The 13,138-nt window shown below is 43.4% G+C and overlaps 1 protein-coding gene across 2 annotated transcripts in view; it reads right to left on the bottom strand.

The window, feature by feature from the left end:
• LOC139368301 (fibroblast growth factor receptor 2-like) overlaps positions 1-13,138 on the bottom strand; it is a 95,504-nt gene that overhangs the window by 21,277 nt on the left and 61,089 nt on the right. For both annotated transcript variants that reach the window (XM_071107047.1, XM_071107048.1), the window contains exons 9-12: positions 11,346-11,545; positions 10,170-10,312; positions 5,074-5,195; positions 944-1,054 (exon numbers count right to left, since the gene is read on the bottom strand). In XM_071107047.1, the coding sequence (XP_070963148.1) occupies positions 944-1,054; positions 5,074-5,195; positions 10,170-10,312; positions 11,346-11,545 (576 nt within the window). The remainder of the gene's footprint in view (positions 1-943; positions 1,055-5,073; positions 5,196-10,169; positions 10,313-11,345; positions 11,546-13,138) is intronic.

The following is a 13,138-nucleotide window of genomic DNA, read 5'->3' on the forward strand; positions in this document are numbered from 1 at the left end:
AAAGAAGCCACAAGAAGGGCAGCAAAGAAGCCACTTCTCTCCAGGAAAAACATCAGGGACAGACTGATATTCTGCAAAAGGTACAGGGATTGGACTGCTGAGGACTGGGGTAATAAGTAATTTCCTCTGAGGAATCCCCTTTCCAATTGTTTGGTGCAGCCGGAAAAAAGCTTGTCCGGAGAAGACATGGTGAGCGCTACCATCAGTCCTGTGTCATGCCAACAGTAAAGCATCCTGAGACCATTCATGTGTGGGGTTGCTTCTCAGCTAAGGGAGTGGGCTCACTCACAATTTTTCCTAACATAGCCATGAATAAAGAATGGTACCAACACATCCTCAGAGAGCAACTTCTCCCAACCCTCCAGGAACAGTTTGGTGACGAACAATGTGTTTTCCAGCATGATGGAGCACCTTGCCATAAGGCAAAAGTGATAACTAAGTGGCTCGGGGAACAAAACATCGATATTTTGGGTCCAAGGCCAGGAAACTCCCCAGACCTTAATTCCATTGAGAACTTGTGGTCAATCCTCAAGAGGCGGGTGGACAAACAAAAACCCACAAATTCTGACAAACTCCAAACATTTATTATGCAAGAATACGCTGCCATCATTCAGGATTTAAGTTAATTTGGCCCAGAAGTTAATTGACAGCATGCCAGGGCGGATTGCAGAGGTCTTGAAAAAGAAGGGTCAACACTGCAAATATTGACTCTTTGCATCAACGTTATGTAATCGTCAATAAAAGCCTTTATCACTTATGAAATGCTTGTAATTTACTGAAATACTTCAGTATTCCATAGTGACATCTGACAAAAAATAACTAAAGACACTGAAGCAGCAAACTTTGTGGAAATTAATATTTGTGCCATTCTCAACTTTTGGCCACCACTGTAGATGTATGGGAGAGGTACAGAGTAAGTTATGGTAGAGTCCCTTGTACTCACCATCTTGTGTACAGGCCCCTAGCAGGTTGATAATGTTCTTGTGTTTACCGATCATCTTCATCATCTCCATCTCTGACACCAGATCAGACAGGTCCTTTTCTGTAGCATCGTCTGGAGAGGGGAAGGAGGAGGGATGAACAATGGGTCATTATAGAGGACAGAAAATACATATTCATTAATTACAGACACATGCGCAATGTTATAGGCTGCATTCATTTGTCAGCATCATTACCTGTTAACTAGCCCTCCCTGGATGGTCCTGTCTCGCTCAGTTACTTTAAAATGTAAAGTCCCCATATTTGGGGACCCTATTAGATTTTTTATTTATTCAATTCAGTTTGGAAAAGTAGGGTGACTGCGGAAAGCTAAGTATCTTGGCTATTGATTGGTGCCTTCAAATCTTTGGCGTGACCTACTACCAAATATGGGCATATGAATTTACAAGGGCAGGCCGAGCCGATGACTTCATTTCAAGATGGCTGCTACCTACACGAGGATGAACTTATTTTTCTGCCTGTGACCTACCGTTATTGATCACCAGCCCCAGAGTCATAATGTTTACTTTATACAATGTTTTCACCAAACAGCAAACATCTTAAAAATGCAAGTTTCAATTTGGTCTGTGTGTGAGACATGGGGGCTATCAAATGAATCCTTAGGTAGGTAGGAACAAATCTAGCCAATTTCCAATGTTATCTGATTATGTATGACTTAATGGCAACATTGAATGTCCACCGAGTGACTATATCTTTGTGCATCAAATACGCGCTGTAGGCATCCATTACACAGAACCTTTTATGGTACACACACACCTAGATTTTGGGTTCAGGTACACACGCACATTCAGTGACATATAGGCAGGTTTGTATGTACACTATATATATATATATATATATAGTGTATATATATATATATACACACAAACGTATGTGGACACCCCTTCAAATTAGTGGATTTGGCTATTTCAGCCACAGCCGTTGCTGACAGGTGTATAAAATCGAGCACACAGCCATGCAATCTCCATAGACAAACATTGTCAGTAGAATGACCTTACTGAAAATCTCAGTGCCAACAAGTCAGTTCGTCAGATTTCTGCCCTGCTAAATTTGGCCCCGTTAACTAAGTGCTGTTATTGTGAAGTGGAAATGGCTCAGAGAAACAATGGCTCAGCCGCGAAGTGGTAGGCCAGACAAGCTCACACAACAGAACCACTGAGTGCTGAAGCGCGTAATGCGTAAAAATCCTCTGTCCTCGGTTGCAACACTCATTATCGAGTTCCAAACTGTCTCTGGAAGCAACGTCAGCACAAGAACTGTTAGTCGGGAGCTTCATGAAATTAGTTTCCATGGCTGAGCAGCCACACACAAGCCTAAAATCACCATGCACAATGCCAAGGGTCGGCTGGAGTGGTGTAAAGCTTGGGGCTATTGGACTATGATGTGATGAATCACGCTTCACCATCTGGCAGTCCGACGGACAAATCTGGGTTTGGCGGATGCCTGTGGAACGCTACCTGACCGAATGCATAGTGCCAACTGTAAAGTTTGGTGAAGGAGGAATAATGATCTGGGTCTGTTTTTCATGGTTTGGGCTAGGCCACTTAGTTCCAGTGAAGATACATCTAAATGCTACAGCATACAATGACATTCTAAACGATTCTGTGTTTCCAACTTTGTGGCAACAGTTTGGGGAAGGTCCTTTCCTGTTTTCGCATGAGAATGCCCTTGCACACAAACCGAGGTCCATACAGAAATGGTTTGTTGAGATCGGTGTGGAAGAACTTTGACTGGCCTGCACAGAGCCCTGACCTCAACCCCATCGAACACCTTTAGGATGAATTGGAACGCTGACTGCAAGCCAGGCCTAATCGCCCAACATCAGTGCCCGACCCCACAAATGCTCTTTTGGCTGAATGGAATCAGGTCCCCACAGCAATGTTACAACATCTAGTGAAAAGCCTTCCTCGAAGAGTGGAGGCTGTTACAGCAGCAAAGGGGGGACCAACTCCATATTAATGCCCATGATTTTGGAATGAGATGTTCGGCGAGCAGGTGTTTGTGTATGTAGTGTACACGGTTGGGTAGGTTACTTTTTTAATGTAATTATCGTAATCAGTAACATATCTTTTGGATTACCCAAACTCAGGAACATAATCTGATTACTTTCAGTAACTTTTACATTACTTTCCCTTAAGAGGCATTAAAAACCAAAGTCTGTCCGATTTTTGGAATCAGTCAGTTGTAATGGATTTCATGTAATCCATTATTCCCCCAAGCCTGATGGTGTACTTGCACACACAGCCAGGTGTGCATTGGTATGTAGTGTAAATAAGAACTAATACATACTGTAAGTAAACACACCCTCGTACACAAACACACACGCCCAGCCACAACATATACCCCAAACTAGAGCCAGTGGCTTTACAGCTAGCAGGGCAGTGTGTCACACGGCTAGGGATACACTGTGTCAATACTGAGATACTAAGATCCCGTAGGCTTTACTGAGGGAGGGACACACGCACAGTGGTAAACACAAACACACGCACAGATACAAATTGAGGGAAAAACTCACATGTACAGTACATCCGGAAAGTATTTAGACCCCTTTCATTTTTCCACATTTTGTTACGTTAAAGCCATATTCTAAAATGTATTACATCATTTTTTCCCCCTCATCAATATACACACAATACCCCATAATGCCAAAACAAAAACAGTTTTTTAGACATGTTTTGCAATAAATACCTTATTTACATAAGTATTTAGACCCTTTGCTATGAGGCTCGAGACTCCTGTTTCCATTTCAACATCCTTGAGATGTTTCTACAACTAGGAGTCCACCTGTGGTAAATTTAATTGATTGGACATGATTTGGAAAGGCACACACCTGTCTATATAAGGTCCCACAGTTGACAGTGCATGTCAGAGCAAATACAGAGCCATGAAGTCGTAGGAATTGTCCGTAGAGCTCAGAGACAGGATTGTGTCGAGGCACAGATCTTGGGGATGGGTACCAAAACATTTCTACAGCACAGAAGGTTCCCAAGAACACAATGGCCTCCATCATTCTTAAATGGAAGAAGTTTGGAACCACCAAGCTGGCCACCTGGCCAAACTGAGCAATCAGGGGAGAAGGGCCTTGGTCAGGGAGGTGACCAAGAACCCGATGGTCATTCTGATAGAGCTCCAGAGTTCCTCTGTGGAGATGGGATAACCTTCCAGAAGGACAACCACCTATGCAGCACTCTACCAATCAGGCCTTTATGTAGAGTGGCCAGACAGAAGGCATTCCTCATTAAAAGGCACATGACAGCCCACTTGGGGTTTGCCAAAAGGCACCTAAAGAAACCATGAGAAACCATGAGAAACAAGATTCTCTGGTCTGATGAAACCAAGATTGAACTCTTTGGCCTGATAGCCAAGTGTCACTCTCATCACCTGGCCAATACTATCCCTACGGAGAAGCTTGGTGGTGGCAGCATCATGCTGTGGGGATGTTTTTCAGCGGCAGGGACTGGGAGACTAGTCACGATCGAGGTAAAGATGAACAGAGCACAGAGAGTACAGAGAGATCATGAAAACCTGCTCCAGAGAGCTCAAGATCTCAGACAGGGGCAAAGGTTCACCTTATAACAGGACAACGATCCTAAGAACACAGCCAAGACAACCCAGGAGTGGCTTCTGGACAAGTCTCTGAATGTCCTTGAGTGGCCCAGCCAGAGCCCGGACTTGAACCCGATCTAACATCTCTGGAGAGATCTGAAAATAGCTGTGCAGCGACGCTCCCCATGCAATCTGACAGAGCTTGAGACGTTCTGCAGAGGAGAATGGGAGAAACTCCCCAAATACAGGTGTGCCAAGGTTGTAGCATCATACCAAAGAAGACTCTAGGCTGTAATCGCTGCCAAAGGTGCTTCAACAAAGTACTAAGTAAGACCTCTGAATACTTATGTAATTGTGATATTTCAGGCTTTTATTTTTAATAGATTAGCAAAACTTTCTGAACCTGTTTTGCTTTGTCATTATGGGGTATTGTGTATAGATAGAAAAAAAAACAATTTAATCCATTTTAGAATAAGGCTGTAAAGTAACAATGTCAAGGGGTCTGAATACTTTCTGAATGCACTTTACCTTTCAGCATCTTCACAGCCACTGTGACGGCCTCCTTGGGCTTGTCCTTATCAATGCCCAATGCTTCGGCCATCACCACCTGGCCAAAGCAGCCCTCGCCCAGTGGCTTGCCCAGAGTTAACCTGTAGAGGAGGAGAGGGAGAGGTTAGAAGAATAGTTCAAACAGCTGTATAGCTACACACAGAATTTGTAATAGCTCTCCGTTATACACACTCACATGGGCATGTGCACGCACGCACACACACTTAGACCCAGTCCCACACTTCCCACACCACTATCAATCATGGTCACAACACCTCTCTGCTCACGGATCCTTTGGTAATAGATTGGTCCTAGTTTGATTGACAGGCGGTGGCCTGCCCCTGTGGCCCAGTCTTGAGGTTGTGTAAACATTCACACTGGCTCCGGGGCCTAAGGCCAGCACGCCATCAGAGTAACACAATCCCTAGTCTGTCCACACAGATGCCCCCCCCCACCACCACCCCTAGCTCAATGGCACCCTTTCTGCCCTGGCCCACCACACATAATCAATGTTATTTTTTCTTCCATGCCAGCACAAACGTTAGCATTCCTGAGTGTTCCGCATCTCCACCACGGCCCCTGAGGCACTTGGGAATGACAGACGAGGAGAGTCGGAGAGGAGACAGAGATAAACGAGAGACATACTAGATTTAACAGTAGGGGCTTAATTGAGCATGCCAAGGAGACATGTTGAATGCTTTTGATCGCCTACTGTTAAATCTTCACAAAAACATGGCATGGCGAAACACCACAGGCAGAAGCATATTAATAACCCAAGAGCCGGATTGTGTTTTACTGTCTGGGGTTTCCCCATTGCTTAACAACAAGAGACCTCACCGAAGCAAAATCACTTTGTATAATAAGTCTGTTGTGGCCTTCAGCCTGACACTTTCCACTGAAACTGACTGAGGCCACTAGTTCAACTCGTAGTAGGGACTAACTCCCCTGGTGTGAGGCAAAGCAAACAGTCACAGCACAAACACAGATTACAGCCATGACACACACACACACACACACACACACACACACACACACACACACACACACACACACACACACACACACACACACACACACACGGTCCTGTTCAGTAGGCAAAAAGGAAAAGTGCAACATTAATCGAAAATATGCTTTTCTCATTGGACACTTCCAGGTAGTTCCTCCCGGTTTCAGTCTGTTTCCTTCTGTTTGGTGCCTAATGAACAGGACCCTGGTACAGTGTAGCACTGAGAAATGACTCATTGGTCTGTGTAAGCGATACGGAAAGGGCTGGGTGCCAATGGCCACCCTGGGTCATGTTCAGTAGAGACCAAAGTTTTTAAACATGGAAAAGAAAAATGTGTGTTTCTTATTGTGTGTGTTTCTTAAGTCAATTTTATTCTGTTTGCTGCCTAATGAACACTACTCTGGTACAGTGACATTTTTTTATCACAGCCACAGTCATTACTCACTGGTTAATCATTACAGATCACAGACCATGTTCAATGGTGCTTAATGGTATATTATACCAGACAACACTAGTACCTCATGTAATAGCCTGCATACACAATCAGTTAGCCAAATATTAGCTAACGTTGTCATTCATGATAAGGGGGTACATGCTACTACAATGCATCTAGTTAGGAGACAAAGTAATTAGCAACATTCACACTTTCACTTGAAAGAGCTAGTGTGAAATCACTGCCACAATCTCTGACAACTGGGACACTGCACTGGATTCATTTCTGGGTTTGTTTGAAGTTCGATAACCTAAAGTAGCAGGCGTAAAATAAACACCTGAGTGGGGTCGAAGGAAACCGGAAGCATACGGTTTTCAGGCTTCGCCTCTTCTCTGCTTTTCTCCTGAAAACCGGATGATTCTGGATTTTACAGACCCACTGATGGTGTGTTAGGTAGAAATACATTCCAAACTGAGCAAAAACCTCACCGACTGCAGCTTACAGCAGTATGCAGTTAATCTTGGGCCTCACCCATTGCCTCACCGATTCTCAGAGAAATACCTGAGAAAGCCATAGGCCGCATTCCAGGGGGTCGGTGAAACAGTTGCGTAACAAAAATGTGAAAGACACTTAATCTATATTGCAGTCCAGTAGCCTATGTGTTGTGATAATTTGGTTGTTTGCTCTATAACCTGTTAGTTCATATTATATATACTGTAGGCTGAAAGCCGAGACAATAAGAAGACACAGTAGCAGAATAAATTCAACCACACCTTTGTTTCATCACAAACCCAGCGAGCAAGTCCTCAAAGCATTTTGCATGTAACAAACAGTTACATAACCTACAGCATGGTCAAGCAAATTGTTTCTGATATTTTTGGACTACAAAACAACCATTGATTTAGAACCACGGAGAGTTACCTCAAGTTGAAAAGAGCTGCCTTCACTATTCCAGCACCATTTCAACTTCAACATTATCAAATCACCTACAGTTGAAGTCGGAAGTTTACATACACCTTAGCCAAATACATTTAAACTCAACTTTCACAATTCCTGAAATGTAATCCTAGTAAAAATTCCCTGTCTTAGGTCAGTTAGGATCACCACTTCATTTTAAGAATGTGAAATGTCCGAATAATAGTAGAGAGAATTATTTATTTATTTCATCACATTCCCAGTGGGTCAGAAGTTTACATACACAATTAGTATTTGGTAGCAATGCCTTTAAATTTATTAACTTTGGTCAAATGTTTTGGGTAGCCTTCCACAAGCTTCCCACAATAATTTGGGTGCATTTTGGCCTATTCCTCCTGACAGAGCTGGTGTAACTGAGTCAAGTTTGTAGGCCTCCTTGCTCGCACACGCTTTTTCAGTTTTGCCCACAAATTTTCTATAGGATTGAGGTCAGGGCTTTGTGATGGCCATTCCAATACCTTGAATTTGTTGTCCTTAAGCCATTTTGTCCCAACTTTGGAAGTACGCTTGGGGTCATTGTCAATTTGCAACTAACTTCCTGACTGATGTATTGAGATATTGCTTCAATATACCCACATCATTTTCCTTCCCCATGCCATCTATTTTGGAAGTGCACCAGTCCCTCCTGCAGCAAAGCACCCCCACAACATGATGCTGCCAACCACGTGCTTCACGGTTGGGATGGTGTTCTTTGACTTGCAAGCCTCCCCATTTTCCCTCCAAACATAACAATGGTCATTATGGCCAAACAGTTCTATTTTTGTTTCATCGGACCAGAGGACATTCCTCCAAAAAGTACAATCTTTGTCCCCATGTGCAGTTGCAAACTGTAGTCTGGCTTTTTTTATGGCGGTTTTGGAGCAGTGGCTTCTTCCTTGCTGAGTGGCCTTTCAGGTTATGTCGATATAGGACTCGTTTCACTGTGGATATAGATACTTTTGTACTGGTTTCCTTCAGCATCTTCACGAGGTCCTTTGCTGCTGTTCTGGGATTGATTTGCAACTCAATTGATTTGATTTTCGCACCAAAGCACGGTCATCTATAGGAGAAAGAACACGTCTCCTTCCTCAGCGGTATGACGGCTGCGTGGGCCCATGGTGTTTATACTTGGGTACTATTCTTTGTACCTTCTGGCGTTTGGAAATTGCTCCCAAGGATGAACCAGACTTTTTTTTCTGAGGTCTTGGATAATTTATTTTGATTTCCCCATGATGTCAAGCAAAGAGGCACCGAGTTCGAAGGCAGGCCTTGAAATACATCCACAGGTACACCTCCAATTGACTCAAATTATGTCAATTAGCCTATCAGAAGCTTCTAAAGCCATTACATAACTTTCTGAAATTTTCCAAGCTGTTTAATTAAAGGCACAGTCAATTTAGTGTATGTGAACTTTTGACCCACTGGAATTGTGATACAGTGAATTATTAGTGAAATAATATTTCTGTAAACAATTGCTGGAAAAATTACTTGTGTCATGCACGAAGTTGATGTCCTAACCAACTTGCCAAAACTATAGTTTGTTAACAAGAAATTTGTGGAGTGGTTGAAAAACGACTTTTAATGACTCAAATCCTAAGTGTAAGTAAACTTCCGACTTCAACTGTCTGCTTAGTTTAATATAGTGGAAAGACACCAAAAACAACTTAGTCCAATCAATGTAAGCTAAATATGATGTGGCTGTCCATGGTACTGATTTGTGTGTTTGTGTGTGCGTGCAAGTAGAAAAAACATGTTGACTCACCCTACTTGTAGAGAAACACCAATAACTGATCATCTCTTGTTGGCTAAGTACACGCTTGAAGTTTTTGTATACGCTTGAAGTTTTTGTTGTCCTAGGCTACCTGGCTAAAATACTTGCTCGATAGCCTCGATATCTTCCTTTCATGGCCATCTATGTGCCAGGCCAGCTAGCTAACATTAGCCTATTAGATCTAGCTACTTCCATCCTCTCAGGCCAGGGGCACAATGTATGAATTTATGGTTGGATCAGAATCGCCATTTATAATCACTGGCCGGTACGGAGAATGAAGTAAAACCACAAGTCCAAATCCCTATCTCCATCCATAGCTAATTTAGGAAAAGGGATAGTTTTAGCTAGCTAGCCACCGGAGGACAACGACACAATGAGATGCAACTATTCAAGTTTTTTTGCTATAAATGCCGTTCTGCTTTTGATGTGATTGTTCTGAAGTCAAATCCAAACTGGCTACCCTTGACACTTTTTTAGTGCGCCAGGAACATTCACAGTTGAGCTCACTCAGTTTAGCTCAACGCTAACTGGCTATTATAATTATAAAAAAATGTATCAAAGGAGGCCAAATGCTCGCTGCCTTCTCTTACATTCAATGCTACGGGCGGCAACAATGTCACTCTTTTTGATCAGACAGCATCAGATAGATGGGCTACACATACTGAGAAAGAGGGGTGCTGTTTCGTTCACTTGGATGCTTCTCCAGTGAGACACATTCAGCCTCTTGCGAATTGAAAGAAAATTATGAAACAGAGATGTTCTGAGGTTTGGTGAGTGACTACTATGTAGGCGGCCTGAAATGTGGCCATACTGTTGAGGTCAATGACACCCTTGTACACTGACCCCTCCCCGCTACATCCTTTACCTCCCCCTTCCCTATTCCTACCCCTGTTCCCGTCCCTGCCCATCACCTGTCTCTGGAAAACTCCCAGCGTGGGTCCTCTGGGAGGTCGTACTCTGGGATGGGGTCGTCATGGCCGGCCGAGCTGCGTCGTGTGGTGATGCGGACCAATGGGGTGCTGGAGTTCATCGAGGAGCTGGAGTCATTTGACACCTGTAGGAGACGACAAATTGGCTGATCACCTGAGCCTAGATACACTGGTCAAATAAGAAATGGCAGGGATAGGCATGTGTATGTGTTTGTATTACTATTATTGTGAGGACCAGGAGTGTAGGTGGGTGTGTGCGGGCGCACACGTGTCTGTGTGATGAAAAAAAATCTAAAGATCAAATGCCTCATTACATGGGCTTTAAATTATATTGATACTGTGCAAATCAACATATTCTTCATGCTTTTTAAAAAGCAAGTTAATGCATGTTAGGGATCATTAGTGATCACATCTCAGTGCTAGAGTAATGTTCTATCTGATGAATGTGTCCGTTTATCATTGTCCTCAGGGCTCTTCTCTCCTTTCTGCTCCAACCTTACCTTGACACTGGAACCACCCATCTCTCGCAGGAATGTAATCCATCACTTTTTGTACCTCTTGGAGTTTGTTTTCCCCTTGAGGGAAAAGCATCACTCACAGAGAGGTAGAGGAGCTAGAACAGTAGCTAGAGGTGCTGGAGAGCAGTGCTAACATGCTCAGACACCATGCACTGTAGCTAGCTGTCTTTCAGTGGAGTTAACTGATGCATAGCACCTCAAGCAGTGCGATGTATTAGTTACAGTAGTCTTATTAAAATCCACTTCCCCTGAACAGCTAAATTAACTGGGTTCTCAAATCAGAGTCCCAGTAACCCAATTGATCTATGTCGGGAATACAAATGCGGTGGAACTTTTTGGGTGTTTTCTGCTCTTGGTAGGTAAACCTTGGACTATTTTCTGTTGTTTTTATTTAAGATGGAGTATATGGGGCTTTTCACACTGCTGAACCTGAACCAAGCCAAGCTGTACTGAGCTGGCCTGGTTACACATCCACCATAGTAGCTGAAACAATGAAAAAATAAAATCCCAGTCAGTACAGTTTGGTTTGGGTCAGCACAATAGTGTGAAAAGAGAATTATGTATAAATGCATGTGTGTGTGGAGTTTGTCTTTTTATGGGTGTTAAATGCCTTGGAAACCCCTTATCTACTTTCTGTTACCTGGCGACGCAGAGGTATCTGCTTGCTGAGTTTGTGGACTGCTGGCTGGTTCCCGAAGTCAGGCTTCTTAGCCGTATTTCTCATCCGGCACACCACCACGATGACCACCATACAGGCGATCATGAACACCCCGATGCAGTATATGGCTATCTCCACGTAGTCAGGTGATGTCAGACCCGTCACTGTCTCTTCCTTATTGGCTGTTTGGGGAGCAGAAGGGGGGCGAGGGGAGAGTGTCAGGGAGGGATAGAAAGTGGAACGTAGAGGCACATACTGACTCATGACATAATGTACACAAACACACGGACGTGGGCACACAGACACTTAAACAAAAAAGACATGGACACATCTGATAGACGCACATGTATGAACAGAACACATGCCATGGAAACGACACACACGCACACACACACACGTCATTGCTAGATAGACAAACAAAACATAAATAATGAGAAAGACGCACACATGTTTCTCTCTCCATCTCCCTCCCTCTACTCTCTCTTCTTCACACAACCATCTACTGCCCATCTAGGACAGACAGAAAATGGAATTGATCTAAGAAGAGGGGCTAAACCATAGAAATATAATCATTCTGATTCTATTTTTACGAGGTAAATACACTGAGCTCAAGCAGGGGGCTGTACTAAGTGCCTACATTCAGGGTGACTTGACACACCACACACACGCAGGGTGAAGACACACTCTCTCAAATACACATACATGCACGCACACACACGTTCTCCCTCCCTCTCTCACCTAGATACACGCACTGTTTGACACACACGCTTCACATCAGACTGCAAACAAGTGAGTGGTGCCCTTTGTGGCGATATATGGCCTGAGCTTCCTGTCTGTATGAAATGGGTCTGGGTCTGTCTCTGTGTGGCTATAGGACCACAGCCTGTTCCATAATGCATGTCATCCACCCATGGCTACAAACAATGCCCTTGTACTGTGCAGCCAGGGGGAAGTAACATGTAGGAACCTTTCTCCAGTCGGCTTCGTATCACCTGGTCCAAAAACCACAGCGCAACACAGAAGGCAGAAAGAGCTATGCAGGCGCCACCAGAGCAGATACATGGGGACTAGGGCAATAAATTAAAGATACTATTCGCCAAGAAATTAAATCCAATCAAAGAACAATGTTCATCCCCCGAATACATCGTGAAATGCTTTGACAAGCCCATTGCTTGACCAGCACATTGACAAGCCCTTAACCAACAATGCAGTTTTAAGGAAAATAAGAGTTGAGAAAATATTTACTAAATAAACTAAAGTTGAAAAAAAGTAACACAATAAAATAACAATAACAAGGCTATATATACAGGGGGTACCGGTACCGAATCAATGTGCGGGGGTACAAGTTAGTTGAGGTAATTGAAGTAATATGTACATGTAAATAGGGGTAAAGCAACTATGCATAATAATAGTATTTTGTTCAGAGACAAAGCAAGGCTATTATCTGGGAGGGCAATGAGGGGATTTGTGTACTTGCTGTTCTGTTCATGTTGTGGATTTCAGGAGATTAAGTGCTATCATCCATCTCATTTAATGTCCAGAGTCCAGACATCTCACCCACCCTACATACATGTAGATGCATTAATGTTGGCCAACTCTGTTGCCTGAACTGAACCTCTAAGGAATGAGCATAAGTGTTCTATTTATATGGACTTTAACTGTGTTTGGTATATACAGTGGGGTTCGAAATGATTGATATCCTTGATAAAGATGAGCAAAAATTATTGTATAAAATAAATATTTGAAACAGTGAGCTATATTGTATGCTCCAAACA

Source organism: Oncorhynchus clarkii, chromosome 16, assembly GCF_045791955.1.
Source record: "Oncorhynchus clarkii lewisi isolate Uvic-CL-2024 chromosome 16, UVic_Ocla_1.0, whole genome shotgun sequence".
NCBI lineage: Eukaryota > Metazoa > Chordata > Actinopteri > Salmoniformes > Salmonidae > Oncorhynchus > Oncorhynchus clarkii.